The sequence below is a fragment of the Lynx rufus genome, unplaced genomic scaffold (assembly GCF_022079265.1).
Source record: "Lynx rufus isolate CCGP_SWC_20201006 ecotype Redwood Valley unplaced genomic scaffold, mLynRuf1.p SCAF_7, whole genome shotgun sequence".
Lineage (NCBI taxonomy): Eukaryota > Metazoa > Chordata > Mammalia > Carnivora > Felidae > Lynx > Lynx rufus.
Window position 1 is genome coordinate 88,240,578 of NW_025814889.1, and position 23,826 is coordinate 88,264,403.

Sequence of the window (23,826 nt, forward strand, 5' to 3'; positions counted from 1 at the left end):
AAACAAACAAAACATGATGTATATTAACAGAGTAAATTATGAAAAATAGTTTTAGAAATTGGGGATTATTTCCTCTCTCCAGATATAGCTAGATGTATATAGACACATTTCCTTTATTGAGATTAATTTCTATACGGGTCTTTAATTAGTGTCCTTTAACGCATAGTCACTCCATTTAATCTGAAATTTAACATGTTAAAGATAGGTTTTTATTTCTCTTATTTTAAAAAAAGGTGACATATAAATCTCTTAATTACTTCAGAGAAATCAGTGTTTGTTTTAGTAGAAAAGTTTTTATTTACTCTTACAGTCTGAGTGGAGGTGAATTTAAATTTAAAAAGTAACAATAAAGCTTCTCTTTCTAATTAGTTTCCTGCCCTCTTTTCAGAGACTACAGTTGCTTTTATTGAACCCATTGAAAGAAATGTCCAGTATTAACCATCCAGATATCCGACTTAAGCAATTAGAATGTGTGTTACAGATTCTTCAGAGTCAGGGAGACAGTCTTGGGCCTGGATGGCCATTAGTGCTTGGAGTCATGGGAGCAATCAGAAATGATCAAGGGTAAGTTTTTAAAACTAACATCCAGAAAGTAATAGAGGTAAAGAATGAATTCATCCTAAAATGTTGCAGAAGTGGTAATTTTTTATGTATGCCCTTCCTGTTTAAGTCTAAGATCTAGAATCATTTTTTCTTAATCCTACCTCCAGTTGGCTGGAGTGAATTATTAGGGCTCACCTTTGTTTTGGAAGGATGGAAAAATTGCTGTTTGACATTTGTACAAGAATACAAAGTTCATAAGTAATATAAATGCACCAAGCTAAAAAATTTTGTAACACATCCAAAGATTGGGGTTTATATTATTAAAATAAATATTTGATAAGATATAAATTAACACTTAGGACTTCTCTGCATATATTGGGAAATCTAAGAATTTGCTTTTAAGTGACTTTTAAAATTTTATTGTTCATTTATTCTGTGCCTAGTATATTCTAAATACTATGCTTGCTAGTTTCTATGATTACACAGTTGGGTAGCTCTTGCTCTAAAACTAGAATCTTATGGAAAAGGAACAAGGTCTATGTTAGGATCCTAATAAGAATAGTCTGTTATGCTCCAAAGAATAGGATTCCAGTGGGAAGAGCCTGTGTCCCTGGAGTGGGGCTGAGCCAAAATTATGAGGGACCTTACATGCTTTTATAAACTATGTATTTGGATTTGTCCTCAGTCCATTTGAGAGACATTTAGGAGTTTTAAGCAAAGGAACATTGTGATGTGCATTTGAGCTCTATCACTTTAACAGTACCCTGGAGGGGTGGGGGGAAATGAGAGAGCCTGTAGTGCTCTCTAGAGATAGAAAGGAGGAGATGATGGGGCGCCTGGGTGGCTCAGTCAGTTAAGCATCTAACTTCGGCTCAGGTCATGATCTCCCAGTTTGTGAGTTCTAGCCCCGCGTTGGGCTCTGTGCTGACAGCTCAGAGCCTGGAGCCTGCTTTGGATTCTGTGTCTCCCAGTCTCTCTGCCTCTCCCATGCTCATGCTCTGTCTCTCTCTGTCTCTCAATAATAAATAAATGTTAAAAAAAAAAAAAAAAAGACAGGAGGAGATGGATTTGAGCTACTTAGCAGATTGACTATAGAGGTGAAGGGTGAAATAGGAAATAGAATAAGGAATGACTCCCACATTTCTGACTTAGGCAGCTTAATGAATGGTGGTGGTATTAACTAAGTAGTAAATACTGAAGGAAGAGCAAAATGGACTTGTTTAAAGTGAAACATTGCAGTGGAAAGGTCTATTAGATGTGTGGATATATTTGTCTCATTCTGCAGCAGAACTCATGCCATCTTACATGATGACTAGTTGAGGAGTTTTGTATGGTTGAAATGCTTGAGACTATCTATTATGGAAAATTGATCTTTCTTATTTATTTGTAGTAGTAAGTTTCCTTAAATTCTACAAAATACTGAGATGATTCAAGTGGAAGGAAGCCAGCGATAGCTTAAATCAAGCTAAAATTTCTTCTCCTAATTTACAGTGCAGTTATAAAATAGGATGTTGTTGTAAGATATTATTTAGTACATGTAAAACAGGAAGTACATGACATAGCAAACAGTAAGTGTTAGCTATTATAATTCACTTTTGTTATTATTTTTCCCCACTGCCATTTCTCTCTAAAGTCAAATGCTTCTTTCAAAAAAAAATGTTTATTTATTTTTGAGAGAGAGAGAGAGAAAGAGAGACCACAAGCAGGGAAGGGGCAGAGAGAGAGGGCCAGAGGATCTGAAGTGGGCTCTGCACTGATAGCATCAAGTCCAATGAGGGACTTGAACTCAATGAACCATGAAATCGTAACCTGAGCCAAAGTCGGTCACTCAAGGAACAAGCCACCCAGGTGCCCCTAAAGTCAAATACTTCTTATTCTCTTCATTTGAAATTCAAAGTGTACTATTTTCTTATGCAGACTAGATGGATTATTTTAAATGAGATATACATGATATACATAAAAAAGAATGGGGAACTCATTTTCATTAAGTGTCTATTTGCATATGCTGGGCACCATGCTAGATTTGTGGGATATAGTGGTGAGAAAGTAGCTATAGTCAATTTCCTTTTTTTGTTAATGTCTAACTTTTGTTTGGCTGGTTGATACAACATCCTTTCTTCAGTTTTGTTTGTTAATTTATTTAAGTATAAGTATCTCTTTTACATTATGTAGATGTTAAAATACTGTATGACCTATATTAGGGGAGATTTTTTGGTCCAAATTTTAAAGTTTATTTTTATTTATTTTGAGAGAGAGAGAGCATGAACAAGGGAGGGGCAGAGAAAGACAATCCCAAGCAGACTCTGCACTGTCAACGAGGAACCTGACATGGGGCTCGAACTCAGGAACCTTGAGATCATGGCCTGAACTGAAATCAAGAATCTGATGCTTAACCTACTGAACCACCCAGGCACCCCCCTTGTTCAAATTTTAGAATAGAATTTAACTTGGTTCAAATTATTGTAAGGTGTATATTTTTACTTACATTTCTTTTAAGTGCATAAATATATATTTATTTTTCATTTTTTTTAGAGAATCCTTGATACGAACTGCATTCCAGTGTCTTCAGTTGGTTGTGACAGATTTTCTACCAACAATGCCTTGCACATGCCTGCAGATTGTTGTAGATGTAGCAGGTAGCTTTGGACTTCATAACCAAGAACTTAATATTAGTTTAACTTCAATAGGTTTATTGGTAAGTATTACTGCCTTTCTTGTGATCATATAATTTAGAAATCGTTGTTAGGCAATTAAGAATGAATGCTAAGCAAATAGGCTTTTTGTTTTATGGGGGTTGTTTGAATGACATTTAAGTGCTAAACTTTTATTTTGCATGAAGGATTAAATGACATAATTTAAGAAATAATTCATTGATAGAATATTTGGAATAATCTTTATCTATTGAGCTGAAATTTCGCTTTAAAAGGTTTGTCATGAGAGGATTTAGTAAACAAGTAATAGTACATAAAAGAGAAATATTTATGTGACTCTTGTGTAAGGATTAATTGATTTTCAATATTGTTTTAGTAGCAACATTTTCATGTACTACTTATTTAGTAAATAAACCTCCAATAAAAGTCTTTACATGGTCCTGTAGTTCATCCACTCTGCTTCGTTAGCTACTAGAAGGCATATGTTAATGGAAGAGCCTTGACTGTGGGAACAGATATACTTGTATTTTAATTCTCTGTGCCTGTTGTTAATTGTTTAATGACTGACCTTTTGAGCCTCATTTTACTCACTTTGAATGTAGAAGTAAAATCTAAGTTAGGATGTTATTAATATTACATTAGTAAACAAAGCTGTTTCCAATATAAATGCATTTAAAGGCAATTATTTACACTTTTAAAAGTTTATTATAAGCCAAAAGTTTTTATTTATTTACTTTTATTTTTTTAAAGTTTATGTATTTTTGAGTAGGGGAGCATGAGCAAGAGAGGGGCAGAGAGAGAGGGAGAGAGAATCCCAAACAGATTCAGCACTGTTAGCGAGGTGCCCAACGTGGGGCTTGAACTCCTGAACCATGAGATCAGGACCTGAGCTGAAATGAAAGAGTCCGACACTTTTAACCTTCTGAGCCACCCAGACACCTCTATAAGCCAGAAAATTTTAAAGTCAGATATCCCTTACAAGCTAGATAAGTTACTATTAAACTGTAATCATAGGAAAGAAAATAAGCACACATATAGAATCCCTCCCAAAGAGTATTTAATTCAGTGTTGACTTTATTACTGCCTGGTGTGACCTCTTATATTTATGTTTATAGGATTCTCTACATTTTTATCATTGGTGTAATTCTCATTAATTCATACACTGTACTGTGGTTGAGAATGAGGTCATAAACTACGTTGGGATTTAGTAATTGTTCTATGAAATTATAAAATGCCATTAAATGATATTAAAGAACTGTTAATAATTTTTTTGGTGTCATAATGGTATCATGGTTAATTTTTTATAAAATATAGGCACGAAATAAATATGCCAAAATGTTAATAATAGGTTTTGGGTACATTGATATGTTGATACATTTTCCCTGTTTTATTTGTTTTATTTTGTATGTTCTTGAAATGTTTCATAACAAAAATATTTAAAAATATTAATGTCAGCACAAGATTGTTTCCCCATATTCTCCAGAAATCAGATGGAGACATATGACAGAGATGTTTTCAAATCTATTCTGCTAGAAAAGGAATTTCTGAAGTGACTTTTTAAAGTTTTGTTTCTGAAAGTTAAAGCAACCAATCATGTATTGAATGTTTATTTATGTGTTTAAAATAAAACCTGTGAGTGAAATGGTATTTTTCTACTTTGCTCTTTAGTGGAATATTTCAGATTATTTTTTCCAAAGAGGGGAAACTATTGAAAAAGAATTAAATAAAGAAGAGGCAGCACAGCAAAAACAGGCAGAAGAAAAAGGAGTGGTTTTAAATCGGCCCTTCCACCCTGCACCACCGTTTGATTGCTTGTGGCTGTGTCTTTATGCAAAATTGGGTGAACTATGTGTGGACCCCCGTCCTGCTGTGAGGAAAAGTGCAGGGCAAACTCTGTTTTCAACAATTGGTGCACATGGAACTTTGTTACAGCATTCAACATGGCATACTGTTATTTGGAAGGTATTGTGTATTATTAGCCTGAGTTATTAGCATTTGAGACAGATTTAAAAATTTTTCAATTAAATTTGTTCTTATTAATTTTTAAAGAAGAATTTCTGTGCATTTGTGCTTTTGGCCATACAAAATGTTAGTTTTGTCCTGCTATAAGTTACACCCTGGAGCAAATTACATATTGAAAGCCTATTCTCTCTTTTTCTATCTTCATCTCTTAATATCTGTCTCTGATTTCTGCCTTTGTCCCTTTTTTCTCCCTGTTTTTCCAAGTGGCAAAACCACATAATTGAAATGTAATCAACTACAAATTTTATAAATGAAAGAATATCAACAATAGTGAAATTTACTTGCAGACTAAGCAAACAGAAGTAACCTCTAAGTGGTAAATTCTGTATGTTTGTTCATTAAATATACAGTTTCATTTTTTCTTTTTCTTTTTTATCCTCTAAGACTTTTTTACAAAACTAACAGCTTATTAGTGAGCATCTCCTCTTTGCTTTCCTTTTTGGTTCTGTCTGTTCCATTTTAATACAAGTCTGTTCAAGGGCACCTGGGTGCCTTAGTCAGGTAAGCATCTGACTCTTGATTTTGGCTTAGGTCATGATCTCACAGTTCATGGGATCGAGCCCCGTGTTGGGCTATGTGTTGACAGCAGGAACCTGCTTATAACCCTTACTTTCCCACTCTGTCCTTTCCCTCCTCACGTGTGTGTTCTCTCTTTCTTTCTCTCTCTCAAACTAAATAAACTTAAAGATAAACCTGAAAAATAAAATAAAATAAATAAAATAAAATTCTGCTCATCGTCTTTACACTGCTTTTGTGAATTTCTGAGATCAGTTAAGTTTGGTAATAGGCAACATAGTAAATCCTAATTGTATTTAACAATTTTTCTTCAATTTAATAAAAAAGACTCCAGAATGTCTTCTTAAAAAATTAATAATGTAGCCATGCTTTGGGCTCTGGGCAGATGATGTGGAGCTGCTTAGGATTCTCTCTCCTTCTCTCTCTGCCTTTCCCCCCGCTCACGTTCTCTTTTGCTGTGTCTCTCTCTCCAAATCAGTAAATAAACATTTAAAAAATTAATGTGCATTTACTAATAAAAATAATTAAAATCTCTTCTCCTTCCCCTGTGTTCTGTTTCAGCTCTATCTATTGGCTTTTATTCAGATCATAAACATGCTTTAGTCTCCCTTACTATTATTTTAAAAAACAAACTGATATTTTCTCTGATTCCTATTTTCATTTTAAACAGCTTTATTGTTAATCTTGCTGCCTAATTCTCAGTGATTTTTTTTCCTTCCTCACCTCCCCTGCATTCTCTTGACCCTTTAATATGATTTCTAGATTATTCTAATTCAAAGCCTCTTAAACCTTAGTAACAGAGTCCCCTTGAAGTCTTACCACCCCCAGACCCCCAGAGTTTGTGATTTTTTTTTTGATCCCCCTGGCACAGAGCCTGAGAATTTGCATGTCTGTGAATTTCTTGGGTGATGCTATGCTGTTGGTTCTGAGACCATATTTTGAGAACCACAGAAATTGTTCATAGGCTACAGGTAGTCTTCTAATTGCCAAAATGTTCGCCCTAAGTTTAGTTCTTATCCTACTCTTTTTTTTTTTTTAGTAGCATTTAATACTGTTGGCTATTTTCTCCTTGAAATTTCTCTTCCCTTGGCTTCTGTTTCACAGAATGCTTTTGCTTGTCTTTTTCATTTTTATTTTTTTTCTTCAACTCCTTCCCCTGAATCTACGCTTTAAATGTAAACATTCTCCAAGTCCCAGACACTTCCTGCTTGATATTTTCCAGCACCCTCATCTAGTCCCAAAACTTGAGTTATAACCTCTATTTAGATGTCTTCTATAATTCTGTTTTTTGCCTGGACTGAATTCCTTAGCTTCAGTCCCTTCTTACACATTACCCCATAGATGCTCTGTTGATACGTCAACAAGTCTTAGAAAATATCCAATCAAATTAAAACATTTTTCATATTCTATAACTTCAAGTATAAACTTAATATAATACTTCTATTTTTTCTAATATATTGGATTGATCTGTCTGATATAATTTCTTGTGACTTTTGTTGTGACAGTTCTTAATTGCTATGCTTTTATTTAAGCTATGTTATTTTTATATGCATTTTTATAAATATTCAGGTTCTCTTTCATCTATTGGACCGAGTTCGGGAATCTTCTACCACTGCAGACAAAGAAAAGATTGAGTCTGGAGGTGGGAATATTCTCATTCATCATTCAAGGGACACAGCAGAGAAGCAGTGGGCAGAGACCTGGGTTTTAACATTGGCCGGAGTAGCAAGAATCTTTAACACTAGAAGATATTTACTGCAACCTTTAGGTATATATGCATTTTTCCCTCTAGTTAAACAAGTAACTCATTTTAAAGGCAATTTGAAAAATGTAGGAGATTTTAAAAAAATTTGTATATAATGCTACTTCCCAAGAATAATCAGTCTTAATGTCAGTTTTTGTTTATGTGTGGTGTGTGCATAAGCATACACATTTTCATTCATTTCGTTGAGAAAATGTGTAATTTACCTCATATGGGCTAGCCTCTAGGGGATATAATGATGAATAAAATACACAACATCTTTGTTGTCATGGGCATAAGGGAATAACTGTAATTACATAAATAAATGCAAAATTGCTACAGTGATAAATGCTACAAAGGAGTGGTGCTTTGTAAGCTTATAATAGTTATTTGACCAGGCCTATGAGTTCCAGGTAAGCTTCCCTAAGGAAGCAGTATTTTACCTGAGGTCTGAATGGTCAGTAGTATTTCCATCAGGCAAGGGTAAGGTGAAATGTGAAGAATTTTATAGGCAGAGAGAATGTGTAAATGTCAATAATACTGAGATTGAGAAGCCCCAGTGTAGATGATACCTTCAGTTCTGATGATAGTGGTGAGGGGGGTAGAGAAAAGTGAATGGAACAGAAATACTGGTTTATAAAATTATGAGCATGCTGTACATATTATTGCATTTTTACAAATTATTATTTTCCATTTGGCTTTTTTGTTCCTGTTTATGTTAAAGCATAAGCATATTTATTCTTTCCATCAGCAGTTTTGTGTGTTCTTCATGTTCATTTTTTCCTTTTTTTACCAAAAGTGGTCTCTAATGTTTGATCCTTTTTGCTCTCCTAGAGCTTAATGTTAAATGTATATAAAAATCCTGGTTTTTTACTTCCATATAAAATTTACATAAAATGAAATGTACCAGTCTTAACTATATATTTGCTGAGTTTTGACAAAATAAGCATCATTTTTAATACGTCTGTGATAGGGCACCTAGATGGCTCAGTTGGTTAAACGTCGGATTCTTGATTTTGGCTCAGGTCATGATCTCACACTTTATGAATATGAGCCCTGAGTGTGAGGCCTGCTTGGGATTCTCTCATTTCCTCTCTCTTTACCCCTCCCCTATTCATGTTCTCTCTCTCAAAATAAACTTAAAAAAACAAAAACAAAAAAACTTCCATGATAGTTACTTTGTTTTAAAAGCTAAAACCTCGGGCACCTGAGTGGCATAGTTGGTTAAGTGTCAGACTTTGGCTCAGGTCATGATCTCATGGTTCATGAGTTTGAGCCCCACATCAGTCTCTGGGCTGACAGCTTGGAGCTTGGAGCTGGCTTCGGATTCTGTGTCTCCCTCTCTCTCTCTCTCTCTGCCCCTCCCCCCCCCTCTGTCTCTCTCTCTCTCTCTCTCTCTCTCTCTCTCTCTGTCTCTCTCTCTCTCAAAAATAAACATTAAAAAATTTTAAAAGTATGGGGCACCTGAGTGGCTTAGTCAGTTAAGTACCCAACTTCGGCTCAAGTCATGATCTCACAGTCAGTGGGTTCAAGCCCCAAATCAGGCTCTGTGCTGAAAGCTCAGAGCCTGGAGCCAGATTCAGATTCTGTGTCTCCTTCTCTCTCTCTGCCCTCCCCTGCTCACACTCTGTCTGTCAAAAATAAACAGCAAAAATTAATTAAATAAATAAATAAATAAATAAATGTAAAACCTAATAAATAAAGATCTAGTTTTTTAAAAATGAAGGCTGTTTGTGTAGCTTTAGTAGTTTTTTATAATTTGAATATTGGAAAATGGTCTATATTATTTTAGAGTAAGGTTCATATTTTCAACATAACCATGAACAATATATACTTACATCTAATCTTTTAGAATGTGTACTTTTTCCTAGATATAGAATATTTTAAAAGAGGAATTACAGGGTTTTCCTTCCTGTGGTACCGAATATTCTAAATATGAGATTGAGTCCCCATTCTGATGTCAGCTCAAGTCATGGTCTCATGGTTCCTATTGAGCCCCATGAGCAGAGCCTATTTGTTTGGGATTCTCTCTCTCCCTCTTTCTCTGCCCCTTCTCCACTTGCACACACGTGCTCTCACTTTCAAAATAAACTTTTAAAAAATCTGTTTTTTATTGTATGTAAGTTATACCTCAATTTTTAATAAAAAAAAAAAAAAAAAACGTGGAAAGGAAGAGGCATATAACTGGCCAGGTGTTATTTTTTGTCCTGTACAGGCAGAGTAGTACCTATTGTTTCATCCCAGAACTACTTCCAGCTTTTCTGTTAACTGATTGCTTCCTTAGAAATATGAGGAAAAATTTAAAAATTTACTCATTTATAGCCTTTGTGAAATGACTTTAAACCTTAATTATACAGCCTACTTATGTCACCCTGCTTTGGAAAATGTCAGTTCTTCTGATTTTTGTGTTAAATGCATGTATGTGGGTAATAAGCCATTCTGTTAACAAAGCCATTGGGGTAAATTGCTCTAGGAACAAGGTCATTTTTGCTGGGTTTCATAGAAACAGACTACATGTTGCTGTAAAGAACTTCAACATAAATGTGCTTACCTGGTCATAGGAGTAGAACAAGAGATTGGATTGATCAGTGGAAGCCAACAACTGCCACTCAGCCCATACTCTGCTGTGGGTGGGTCAGCAGACTCCATTTCACATGAGAGGAGCAGATTTAGACTCAAAGTTGTAAAAAGACAGTCTCTTCTTTATGGTGCACTTTCTTCTGGTGACTCACTGTAATTGGGAAGAAATGTTTAAGAAAATTCTACAACGAAATAAAAAAAGAATTCTGCAGCTCTAAGTTATTAAAATATGAAAAGGCGTAGGGGCGCCTGGGTGGCGCAGTCGGTTAAGCGTCCGACTTCAGCCAGGTCACGATCTCGCGGTCCGTGAGTTCGAGCCCCGCGTCGGGCTCTGGGCTGACGGCTCAGAGCCTGGAGCCTGCTTCCGATTCTGTGTCTCCCTCTCTCTCTGCGCCTCCCCCGTTCATGCTCTGTCTCTCTCTGTCCCAAAAATAAAAAATAAAAAAAAAAAAATATGAAAAGGCGTGAAGTTGAGATTTCATGAGTAGAGCATAGTGTATTTTAAAAACTTAGGCCAATAAAAAAATACATATTATTCTGTTATAATTTGTAACTTTTCCAATATGTTTAAGAGTGAGAACATCTTATCTTAATCATTAAATAAAGGTAGATGAGTAAATCAAAGTTGTTACTGAAAAGCTTTTGTTTTTACCCTCTTACATTTTTATTCTGTTTTCCGTAGGCAGAAATAACTAGGAAATAGTGTGAACATGTGTATATACATTTATAGAGTTTTATTTTTAATATTTTTTATTTAATTTTTTTTTTTTTTAATTTTAGAGAGCATAAGTGAGGGAAGGAGGCAGAGAGAGAAAGAATCAAGTAGGCTCCACACTCAGTGCAGAGTCCCTAATGCAGGGCTCAATCCCACGACCTGGGGCTTGATCCCACCACCCTGGGGTCACGACCTGAACCTAAATCAAGAGTTGGTCTCAACCAACTGAGCCACACAGGTGCCCCTATACAGTTTTGTTCTTAAGACCAAAACATTGATATACTCATCCTCTTCTTGGTGCCCTTTGTCCCTAGATCTGAAAAAAAATTTTTACTTGATTTTGGGTTTCATTGATTTTCTTTTTTTTTTTTAATTAAAAAAATTTTTTTATTTATTTTTGAGAGAGACAGAGTAAGAACACAGGAGGGACCGACAGAGAGGGAGACACAGAATCCGAAGCATGATCCAGGCTCTGAGCTGTCAGCACAGAGCCTGACATGGGGCTTGAACTCACAAGCCATGAAATCATGACCCAAGCCGAAGTCAGACGGCTGAAGTCAGAGGCCTAACTGACTGAGCCACCCAGGCGCTCCAAGGTTTCATTGATTTTAATTCACACTGTTAGTACCTTAGTACTTGATCATATTTCTTCAGTTTTATAAGAATTTAAGCAGAAAAATAACTTGTAAAGTTTGCAATAGTCTGAGAAATCTTGACCATTTTGATAGATTTTGTTTTTCTCTTCCCGATACAGGAGATTTTTCAAGAGCATGGGATGTTCTTCTTGACCATATACAATCAGCTGCACTCAGCAAAAACAATGAAGTATCTCTGGCTGCCCTGAAAAGCTTCCAGGAAATTTTACAGATTGTGTCCCCCGTCAGAGACTCAGATAAGCCCGAGACACCACCTGCAGTTAATGTACCTGTGCCTGTCCTGCTAGGGTCCATATCAGGCCCTGGCCTGAGCAGACCGTTTGTAAGAACAGATTCCATTGGAGAGAAACTTGGCCGATACAACAGCTCTGAGCCACCCATAGTTACTGACGAGCTTGAAGATTTGAATCTCTGGTGGGCTGCGTGGAATACCTGGTATAGAATTGGATCGGAAAGCACTAAGCCTCCTGTTACTTTTGACAAATTGACTTTCATCCCCAGCCAGCCTTTCCTTACAGCTTTAACTCAGATATTCCCAGCTCTCTACCAGCACATAAAGGCTGGTTTCAGCATGGGCGACTTGCAGAAGCTGGGAGTCACACTGCATAGTGCTGTGTCAGTCCCCATAAGTTCAGACGCGTCCCCTTTCATTCTTCCATCTTATACTGAAGCAGTTTTGACAAGTTTACAAGAAGCTGTGCTTACAGCTTTAGATGTTCTCCAGAAGGTAATAGAGTTTCAGTGGCTGTCTAAACAATAACGTGTGTGGTTCTCTGGAAGTTTTTTAGTTTGCCACATATTTTTTAAGATAAATTCTGGATCAGCAAGATTGTTGTATATGCATACTTTCAGATAAACCCAAGGTTCTAAACATCCAGTTACTTTAAAAACTTAGGGCTTTCTGATGTATTTGAAAAGGTAATTCAGGTTTATTTTGAGAGAGTTTCAGAAACTGCCTGTATCCTCTTTTTTCTATTCACCAACATTTTTGGTTTGATTATGCAGCTCTTCACAAGAGGGTATATACTTCTCTGAATAACAGCTTTAGTGAAGTACTTCTATAATTAGAAAATCAATAAGTTATGGGATTATATATATCTGTATTTTTTCATTGTACTTAAATTTAGCTCTGGAATTGTTGGAAGCTTATATTTTAAAAAAAGAAGTAAGAATAAATTTAAAAGTATGTTTCTCACAGAAATTGCAAAAAGATAGATTTTACCTATGTGTGTTTTGTTACTGTGAAAAAGTTACTAAAACAAACAGACCTAAAAATCATTGAGCAAATTCCAACTAGCAGGCAAAACCAGATCAGAATCAAAGAGTTCTCTAAACCAGCAAGGTAATTGTTGGCACAATTCACAACAACCAAACTGCTAAACAGAAAAATGCCAACCGAGGAGCCAGCAATTCCAGCAAAGTCGCTGTGACATTCTAGCAAAATTAGAATGGAACTAGATTCTGATTACTCATGTGTTACCAGATTTGTGTATGGCAGATCGTTTTCTAATTAGCTGATTGCATTATATCCAGCTGGAATGATGAAAGCTTTCACAGTGAAAGTAGTGGTTTCTGCTACACCAGAATACCTCTTCACTGGCTCTGGAAGAAGTCTAGCTGTGCAGTAACCTTGATCTCTTTAACCCTAGTTGTCTGTGCAGAGAAACAAATTGTGTAGAAACTTCAATTTTAAGAGAATCTGACGTTTAAAAAAATTTATTGTAGGGTTATCAGTTTTCCACAATTGAAATCAAAATGGCTGTTTTTATTTTCAGTGAAGAAAAAAAGTAGTCTGTTAGTACCTACTTTTCCCCCCTTGATTGACCATGCACATGTTACTTATGCAGTGCCCTGGAGGGAATTGAAAAGTTATTCTGTCAGCAAAACAAAGCACAGACCTTAAGTGATGTCTATAATCTACAACACTCATTTATATGTTAGATTCAGGTTTTTATAAGCAAAGAAATAACAACAAACCTCCAAAATTCTTTTCAAGGAAAAAAAATTATTAATTTTATTATTTATTTATTTATTTATTTATTTATGTTTAATGCTTTTTATTTTGGGGAGAGAGAGAGACAGAGAGTGCAAGCAGGGGATGGGCAGAGAGGGAGGGAGTCACAGAATCCAAAGCAGGCTCCAGGCTCTGAACTGTCAGCACAGAGCCTGATGGGGGCTCAAACTCCCTAACCGCGAGATCACGTGAGCCAAAGTCGGACGCTTGACTGACTGAGCCACTCAGGCTGTATAATTTTATTTTTAAAAGCTCTGCTTTAGCAGTGTGAGAACAAGTAGAATCATTTACTTCAACTACTAGGAACTTTTTCTGAGCTTTTACTAGTTTTGAAAACAACATATACCTTCATTCTGAAACTTAGGAAGCCTTATTTGTTGTTCATTTGTATCAACTGATGCAATTTTGCATTACTAATTCTCACTCTAGCTGTTGTTTATTACTTCTATAATTATCTAAATGGTATTTTATAACACTTGAATATGATTCAGACATGTGGTGTCTTTAATATTTCCTAATGGAAAAAGTAAGATATTTCACTATCAGTAAAAGTGTTTCTGTATTTTTTTCCCACGTGTGTCAGAAAATTTTTTCATAAGCAAAATTTACTTGCTTTGGGACTTTATAATTAGTTTTCCAACGAAACTTTTTATTGGTTAAAGATAATTTCCTTTGTAAAAAACTCATTTTTTATTTCACGTTTACCCTTACATAGTTCAAAGCTACAGAGTGACAGTCTTCTCTTGGTTTTTAAATCACTAGATCCCACTAAATTGATTTAGTTATGTATGCTAATTAATTTTTCTTGGCCAAGATATTTTGACATGCGTGGGACCTGAGAATTTGATTCTGTTTTCCCTGAGTTCTGAGGTCAGGAGACTGCATCTGTCTTATTTATTACTAAACTTCCAGTCAGATGGCTGGACGCTGTATCTGCCTCCATCATCAAGACTGTTGGAGGGGTACTCCAGGAGACACCGGCACATTGTGTGTGAATGGTGCCCGGGGAGTTGTGCAGTGAAGCCCTGCCTGCTGCTTCATGGGGCAAGTTTCTGACTCTCTTTATTCATGAGCTTCCTAATCTATAAAATGAAAATGATAAATCTACAACTTTTTTTCTTATTAAATGGGATTTGCAAGGCATTTACTGCTTGGCACAGTTAAACATTGAGTGAATGTTAGCTGTTACTGTCTGTATCATCAAGTTCCCTGGCATAGATCTTAGTATCTGAGTTGAGGAGGCAAAAAAAAGTCTTTGTATAAGTAGGCACTGAATGAATTATTGTTTAAGGACTTAATAAGAGAAACCTTGAACCACGGGAGAGGTTGGATGTCCATTTTCTGTTCTTGTTTTCACATACAGTTTTCAAACTGGACTAATAGGAAATGTGCAGCTTGCTGACTGATTTGTAGCTTTTGAACTGAAATCTGTTATCAGGTTCATACTATAGTTTTTTCTGATATACAAATTTAAGAACACTGACAGAAAACCAATAACTTTTTCTTAGATGGAGTTTTTTTTTTTTTTTAATGTCAATTCAGTAGTATGCATTTTAAGATCCTGGAATTGCTTATTAAGTCAGCTATAACAATACAGTATGTTTTCTTTTTATAAACAGCCACTGAAAATTGAAATGTGTAGTCAAAGTCATTGTTTGGTGCTAAGATATTTCCAGAGAAACTGTTAATACTTAGTTTTGTAAGGTAATCATATGGGCTTTACTTTTTTTTAGTCCTTGAAACTTAAGAATCCACTTAGGATAATTTTTTCTTTTTCACAGTAATTACTGCTTATTTACTTCTCAGAATTAAGACTCAGCAAGAGCTTAATAAAAAAGAAAGTGAAATTTAACAGAAGCAGTCAGTAGAGTGATTTTTTTAGGCTGTATACCATTCAGATTCCTCTAATTCACTATTACAGAGAAAAATAACCAAATATTGAGAGATAGTATTAGATGTCTTCTTTTTTTTTTTTTTTTTTTTTTTTTACATTGTATTTATAGGATGATCTAACTTAGGTATGGGCAGCACTTTGCTTATCTACTTTATATTTCAAGACACTTTTCTCTAAAACTTCAGTTAAAACTAAATGGCTCTGTCTTCTCTGAGGGAAGATAAAATTAATCTATTACCTGACAGATCAAAAAGTCATGGGTTCTGGAAAACCATAAATGTTGTGTGCATCTTTTTAAAGGAATTCCCTAAAAATTTGAAATGCTTTGAATTTTGATCTAGTATTTTGAGAGTATTCAAGTGCAGAATGATTATGTTTTTTGTTTTGTAAATAAAGCGCAAGTATATTTTAGATACTACATAAATACTATCATTGAATATTTTTCACACAGAAAAGAAACATTAAAACAGGAATATGTGAAAGGATGGGAGGAGAAAACACATTTGTTGCTAGAAAAAATGAAAATATAAGACTCATTTTAAGTACTTTCAGGCTATCTGAAGTAATTAAAATCTGTAGTGTCAGGATATGTATTTTATTCTGTTTTATCAAATTATTCATAGCAATAAGTTTAATTTCTATTAAAAATTTTAAATTCTTTTGTTTTAAATCAAGTCTGTATATTCAGATACATTAAACATTAAATATACACTGCCAGGTCAAAAAATTCACATATACATTTCTTTTAGAAACAAATTTTCACACATTTTCCCAATGATGGTATACATGATTATTTGTTAAAGTTAGGAGACTAAGCATAGTGCAGAAATCAGCTGTCATTTCAGTGAACTGATGCCATTACTTAAATAGAAGTCAGTATCAGTCAATATCCTCTTGGTCAATGAAGCATTCTTGATGACCTAATGGCTGTATTACTGAACAAATGATCGGATTGTGGAACCTCAGGACTGCCTGGGACTCCTCTTCAAGTGCTTGCTCTTTTTCTAGTCTGTTAAGTAATAAATCACACTTTTTATTAAAAGGCATTTTTTAGCTGATCAACACAGTTAGCTTACACTGTATTCAATAATAGCTTAAAATAGCTTGTAATAGCTGTGTCCTTCAGGGCTTATAAAAGATTGTATAATACTTATATAAAATAGGACAGTCTTTCAGATTCTTTGGTTAAGTGCATATACAGTGAAGAACTTATTGGAATTTAGATTATGCATTCTGTTGTTCATATTTTGCTTTTATAGGCCATCTGTGTAGGGCCAGAAAACATGCAGATAATGTATCCAGCTATATTTGACCAGTTACTGGCATTTGTGGAATTTTCCTGTAAACCTCCACAGTATGGACAGCTGGAAACAAAGCACATTGCAAATGCAAAATATAATCAGGTAATTTACTCTAAATTATATTTTCTCTGTAAGATTTCATGCCTTATTAACAGTTCCACTTAAGATGGACTTTTGAGTATCTCAGAAATTTGTCATTTACAAATAAACTTTCATATGTCTGTTAACAGTTTAAACTGAAAAGAAACACTTTTTGGAAAACCTTTTCCGTGTTCCATTTTTTTCTTGTTTTTGACTTTCCTTTCTCAAGTAGTTCTCTAGAAAGTTTGGCCTTTCATGTTACATTTTTCTTCAGAGGTCCTTTCTTGGCTGCCCCACCCCATTACAAAATGGCTTCTAAATCCCTAAGCCTAATCTTGTCTAAATATCTGTAATACAAAATGAAGAAATCTGTGTGTGCTAAATAAATTGTCTACTGCTGGTGTGAAATGTAGTTGGATTTTATGTCAAAGATTTTTATAGCCATAGTTGGCAAATTTTGGCTTTGTTTTGGCTTAGAGGAAAAGTAAGTTTCTGAATGCATGCACAGGCTGATTTTGTTCCCTCAACATAAAATAATTTTACATCATCCGAAAAGTAGTTTTAATGTGTATTAACTTTTCTCATTCTATTTGTCTTGCAACACAATGGAATCACAATAGATCCAACTATTTGCACCGGTGAGTTAAATTTCCTAAAATTGTCCTAACCTATTGGCAACAAGTAAAACACATCCTTCCCAGTACTTGATAGAATGCTCTCTGCTTTTTCTGATAGTTTTAATTTTTGCCTGGCTGAAAATTACTCTTTCATGAAGTACGTATCTCTTTGAAAACTTTGCATGTGATATAATCTTGACCTAAAACCAAGGACTGAACTTTAAGACAAAGAAGGTTTCTCTTTGAAAACAACATAATTTAATCTCATTTATTTTTAACTCCATGTGAAAATATTACTTTTTAGGCGGAATGGGTAGCCTTGAATTATGTACCGTTTGCTGAAAGGTCTTTAGAAGTAGTTGTGGATTTATACCAAAAAACAGCCTGTCACAAAGCAGTGGTGAATGAGAAAGTACTCCAGAATATTATTAAGGTATCTTTTTTTAAATTTCTATACTTTCACTTGATGATGATACTATTATTGAAATTACAGTAAATTATTGAAATTATAGGTAGTGATATATTATCATATATTGAGATAATGGAAAATATTTATATAATTATTTGTAGAGACTTTTCTCCAACATTCATGGATCATATTTAGGAAGCCATTTTTCTACAGTATGAAAAATTCTTTTTTTTTTTTTTTTTTTTTTTTTTTAATTCACATCCAAGTTAGCTAGCCAAAGTATGGGAAGAAAAGTTCTTTTTTTAATAAAAAATACTTTAAAGTAAGTATGCATTAGATTTTTTTTCACTTCTTAAATTTTGCCACAGGATAACAAAGTATCCTGTTTCTTATACTTCAAGGTTGATGAGTATTCAGGGAGAAGTTTATAGCCCATTGACTTAACTGATCATGCATGCCTTTTTTTGTTTTTAAAGCCAGTTCCCCAGTGTATGGACAACCATTTGCAAAAACTCATCTCTAGTGGATTATGTCTGATTCTTCCAAAGTCTATTTCTTGTTTTTTTTTCCCTGTGTTTTGAAGAACACACCTAAACCTTGCCTTCTATAGGCCAATATGAAATGTCTTCCCTCATGGAGAAGGCCTTTCTCTGTTTCAAAGCTCATCCTTCTCTCTGTGTCCCTCCTTTCCTCTTTCCCTCTTTTTTTGTTGGTGATGCTTTGTTTCATTTTCCTTTTAGTCTCATAAACTGTACCTTGGAAAGATGATTAAGCCCTTTATAGAAGAACTTTCTCTCACTTTACTTACTACTCAAATGGCCCATCCCCTTTCAGCTTTTCTTTCCTTCCAAATTCCTTTAAACAGCTTGTGGCCGGGGCGCCTGGGTGGCACAGTCGGTTAAGCGTCCGACTTCAGCCAGGTCACGATCTCGCGGTCCGTGAGTTCGAGCCCCGCGTCAGGTTCTGGGCTGATGGCTCGGAGCCTGGAGCCTGTTTCCGATTCTGTGTCTCCCTCTCTCTCTGCCCCTCCCCCGTTCATGCTCTGTCTCTCTCTGTCCCATAAATAAATAAAAAGCGTTGAAAAAAAATTAAAAAAAAAAAAAATAAACAGCTTGTGGCCTTCATCTAAGCTGCCACTCGCTCTCACCCCACTGCATGCTGGCTTACTTTCATATGGTGCTCCAGAAATGACTTAAAAGTTTAGAAGATCAAATCTTCAAATCCTGTGTGCTTTTCTAATTATCCTCCTTGTCCTATGAAACTCCTTCCCGTGATTTTTGTCATACTCTTCCTTCCCCTCCCTACTCATCCCATCACAGCTGTTCTCTCTTCATTCATTGAGAATAGTTTGTAAGCACCTCTGTTGCCAGGTACTAACTAGTAGAAATTTAAAAATGAGCAAGATAATTCTTACATTTAATAATTCAGTGAAGGGAATATAGAAAAGGCAGACAAAGTATGTTAAGTCCTAAGTGAAGAGTACACAGTGGATTCAGATAGACCTGCCTGAGTGTATTGCTGTTTACTTGCTGCTGTATAATTTTGGGTAAATGGACCTGTCAGAGCGTTTCTCATCTATAAAAGAAGGTTGATACCAATACCACTTATATGTCTTAACTATTGAGAGACTCATTCGAGATACAGCTTATAATGATACTTGCCAAGTAGTCAGTGCTGAATAAAAAGTTAGGTTCCCACCTCCCATCCCCCATAGACAAAGAAATAACTGAACTGTCCAGAGGATTTTGGCAAGGATCAACAGAAGTGACACTTAAAGGAGTAATAGATTTGCTAGGGAGAAGGCAAGGGATTAAGCAATGTAAAAGATTGTGGTATTTTTTAAAGAAATTTTGAGAAATTCCATTTAGGGAGATGTCAGGACCTAGAATAAGTCTTAAAAAATAGCTATGGTTCTTATAAGCCATTGTAAGGAATCAGACTTTATTCTTTAGCCATTGAAGAGTGACATGAATCAGTTTGTATGTTTAAAAGAATTAAATAATCTTTTTTCTGTACTCCTTCCCCCTACCCCTTTTAAAAAAATGTTTGTTTATTTTAAGAGAGAGCTTGTGTGAGCAGGCAGAGAGAGGGAGAGAGAAAATCCCAAACAGGCTATGCACTCACAGTGTGGTGCTTGAACTCAGAGAACTGTGACAGCATGACCTGAGCTGAAATCAAGAGTTGGATGCTTTGGAGCACCTGGGTGGCTCAGTCAGTTGAGTGCCCAACTTTGGCTTAGGTCACAGTCTCACGGGTCATGGGTTCGAGCCCCGCATCGGGCTCTGTGCTGATGGCTCAGAGCCTGGAGCCTGCTTCGGATTCTGTGTCTTCCTCTCTCTTTGCCCCTCTCCCACTCGCACTCTGCCTATCTCTCTCTCAAAGATAATAAATAAACATTAAAAATAAATAATAAATAAGTAAACATTAAAAAAAACAAGAGTTGGACACTTAGCTGACTGAGCCACCCATGCGCTCCTATGCTGCCCCTTTCTTGATGCCACTCACTACACTGTATTGTGATTAATTGGACAAGACTCTTTCTCAAAAATTGTGAGCTTTGCGGCAGCAAGAGCAGATTTCTCAGTTCCACACAGATTTACTGAGTATATGCTTTAAACCAATCTCCATCTTAGTTGCTTACATGTTTTTAAACAAAAAATGTACAAATCACATAAATCCACTGTGTGTAACATTCCCTTAATTTCAGTAAAATATTAATTGTAGTAGTTAATTATATTTTTCTTTTATCTAACCTTGAGTTATAAAATGTTAACTTAGACTGGCCCTTGTATAATTTAGCGCTGTTTTCTTTGCAAATGGCAAACACTCAGGCTCTGATTAGCCTTAACAATAAAAAGGATTTATTGCCATGCTTAGTTGGAAAATTCAGAGATGGAGGGTTTTAGGATTGGTTTATCCAGTGGTTCTGCAGTGTCAACAAAAATCAAGTTTTTTTTTCTCTCCATTCTGCTTTTCCAAAGATTGATTACACCCCATGTTTCTCCTCATAGTTACAGGCTAATAAGGGGTTTGATGTCCAGTAGGAGGTGTGTGTATATACGTGGTTCTTATCATATTATTCTTCTTAAGTTTCTAAAATTAACCTTAATTGGACCAGCTTTAGTCCTATGCCCAGTCTTGAACCAGTGATTATGGTCAGGGAAATGGAGTAGATTGATTCGCTTAATGAGCTAATCATCTCTTTACCCTAAATCCCAAATGGAATTGAAGTCAGGTTCCCCCAAAGCACCTGGGGAAAGGAAAGGAATAGATCTGGCTAGGCTAATTATCTCTTAGTGGAGGCCCATTTCATGCTAACATGTAATGGTTCATGAAGTGAGTAAGTAATAATTTGTATGGAGGATGATGAAAGTAAGTTTTATATTCACTCCATAACCTTGAAATATGAAAATTTATCTCTGCTACTCTTTATCTTTCTGAGACGAGGATTTTTATATAAAAGTAGGATTTTTACTCTAATGTACATTATCTGCTGATATGCTGAAACTGGGAGTTTGATCAGTCTAGCCTTGTAGTTGCTGGATAGAACTATAGCCAGAGGACTTCATTCTGAACCACCAAATTAGTTCTTTAATGGTTTATAGCAACCTACCTCAAAAGTTGACCAGTTAAAAAGTAAATCTCAACATCACAGTCACATCACTATATGTAACTCAGATGCTTTACTCCTGTATCTGCAAGGGTTAAGGAATAAACAGTCTTTCTGAATTATCAAACTTACTGAAATAACTTGGAAAATGAAAAACTACATTAAAATGTTAGAGTAGAACATAAAGTTCAAAGAATTTTAGAGATAAAACATAAGACTTCAAAGTATTGATGCTTTAGGTTATATTTACCTAACCAATAGTGAAAAAATACAAGGTGTTGATCTTTCTTAAATGGGAGAACCCCATCAGTCAAATTATTTTCTGCTAGGAAAAATATAGCAGAACGTTCTAATTCTGTAACAGTAAGTTGAGAGAAACTGCGAAATTTTAAGTTTACTATTCCTATCTTTTTGGATAACATCCCTATATTTTATGATGAGAAACTGAAGTTCAAAAGGTTGTTACTCATTCAAGGTCATTGTTTATAAAATGGAAACAGAATATCTTTTTAGGCAGTAGGATTTGAGGACCATGTCTGAAATACTGATTTTTCTAGAAAATAATATCCTTTTTTTAAGTGAAAATACCTGTGCTCTTATGTTTTTCTCTTTGCTATAGTTTTTTTTAAGTAATTAAAGTTGCATTTATATATTTTAATTAATACGTATCTTAAATTGTCTTTATTTTCACAGACCCTTAGGGTTCCTCTCAGTTTGAAATATTCCTGCCCTTCTGAAAGCACATGGAAACTAGCAGTATCTTCTCTCCTCAAAGTTCTTTCTATTGGGCTACCTGTTGCCCGGCAGCATGCTTCTTCTGGAAAATTTGACAGTATGTGGCCAGAACTAGCCAATACTTTTGAAGACTTTCTCTTTACTAAAAGGTCAGCTCATTCAATTTTACAATTAAGACAATCTCTCAAAAAGTACCTGTGATTGATCTAAAAACAGTCTTTCTCATTACTCATTAACAAAGTAATTATTAAGATTGCCATGTTGTATACGAAGCAAGACTGAGTAGACCTTTATCCACTAGGTACATTATCATGAGCAACGGAGATTTTTGCTTTTTACACTGTTTTTGTTTTTTTAAGCTTATTTATTTATTTTGAGAGAGAAAGAGGGGGAGAGAGAGACCCCATGTGCAGGAGAGGGGCAGAAAGAGAGGGAGAATCCCAAGCAGGCTCTGCGTTGTCAGTGCAGAGCTTGTTGCAGAACTCAGTCCCACGAACGGTGAGATTGTGACCTCACCTGAAATGAAGAGTCGGAAGCTTACCCCACTGAGCCACCCAGGTGCCCCTACAGTGGTTTTTTTGTTTTTTTGTCTTTTTAAATGTTTATTCTTGAGAGAGAGAGACAGAGACAGAGCAAGAGCTGGGGAGGGGCAGAGCGGGGAGGGACACAGAATCCGAAGCAGGCTCCAGGCTCTGAGCTGTCAGCACAGTGCCTCACTCGTGGTTCGAACTCAGAAACCGTGAAATCATGACCTGAGCCAAAGTCAGACACTTAACCAACTGAGCCACCCAGGTGCCCTGTGTTTTTAAGACAGAAGTCTGTAAGACAATATGGATGCATCATAATTAAGGTTTTAACTTGAGGAAGCTAAGAAGATCTGTTTTTTAAATCTGCTGCCCATTTGACATCGCAAGAGGAAAACAATTGCAATAAATTAGTGTTGCACCAGAATAAATACGATTAGTGATGATCATGATTAGCTCTTTAAGATGTTAGTTTTGGTGGGGGCACCTGGGTGGCTCAGTCGGTTAAGCGTCCACCTTCGGCTCAGGTCATGATCTCACGGTTCGTGGATTCGAGCCCCTCATCAGGCTCTGTGCTGACAGCTCAGAGCCTGGAGCCTGCTTCGGTTTCTGTGTCTCCCTCTCTCTCTGCTCCTCCCCCACTCATGCTCTGTCTCTCTCTCAAAAATAAATAAATATTAAAAAAAAATTTTTTTTAAATAAAAAAATATGTTAGTTTTGGTGAAGAAGAGTGGAATTTTCATTGTGTGACATCCATCTGAAGGCTTATGTTTATGGATCATCTTTTGACCCCTCACTGAATGAGAGTAGGATAATTAGAAGACATACTAAATTTTATGAATGAGGAATCTGTGGGCTAACTTAAATTTTGTATAAAAGCTTATCTGGTATTTCAAAATTGAAAGTAGTAACATCCTGGGCGCCTGGGTGGCGCAGTCGGTTAAGCGTCCGACTTCAGCCAGGTCACGATCTCGCGGTCCGTGAGTTCGAGCCCCGCGTCGGGCTCTGGGCTGATGGCTCAGAGCCTGGAGCCTGTTTCCGATTCTGTGTCTCCCTCTCTCTCTGCCCCTCCCCCGTTCATGCTCTGTCTCTCTGTCCCAAAAATAAATAAACGTTGAAAAAAAAAAAAAAAAAAGAAAGTAGTAACATCCTAATTTCTGTTTCCACAAGTGGTCAGATTTTGTTTTACTTTTTTTTTTTTTTTTTAAGTTTATTTA

The 23,826-nt window shown here is 35.7% G+C and overlaps 1 protein-coding gene across 4 annotated transcripts in view; it reads left to right on the forward strand.

The window, feature by feature from the left end:
* Window positions 1–23,826, forward strand: part of MON2 (MON2 homolog, regulator of endosome-to-Golgi trafficking) — a 119,849-nt gene that overhangs the window by 76,670 nt on the left and 19,353 nt on the right. For 2 of the 4 annotated variants that reach the window (XM_047064803.1, XM_047064806.1), the window contains exons 22-30: window positions 389–564; window positions 3,076–3,238; window positions 4,863–5,156; window positions 7,302–7,500; window positions 11,523–12,151; window positions 16,592–16,735; window positions 17,335–17,352; window positions 17,636–17,764; window positions 22,044–22,234. In XM_047064803.1, the coding sequence (XP_046920759.1) occupies window positions 389–564; window positions 3,076–3,238; window positions 4,863–5,156; window positions 7,302–7,500; window positions 11,523–12,151; window positions 16,592–16,735; window positions 17,335–17,352; window positions 17,636–17,764; window positions 22,044–22,234 (1,943 nt within the window). The remainder of the gene's footprint in view (window positions 1–388; window positions 565–3,075; window positions 3,239–4,862; window positions 5,157–7,301; window positions 7,501–11,522; window positions 12,152–16,591; window positions 16,736–17,334; window positions 17,353–17,635; window positions 17,765–22,043; window positions 22,235–23,826) is intronic. The other 2 variants (XM_047064804.1, XM_047064805.1) reach the window with 2 other exon arrangements.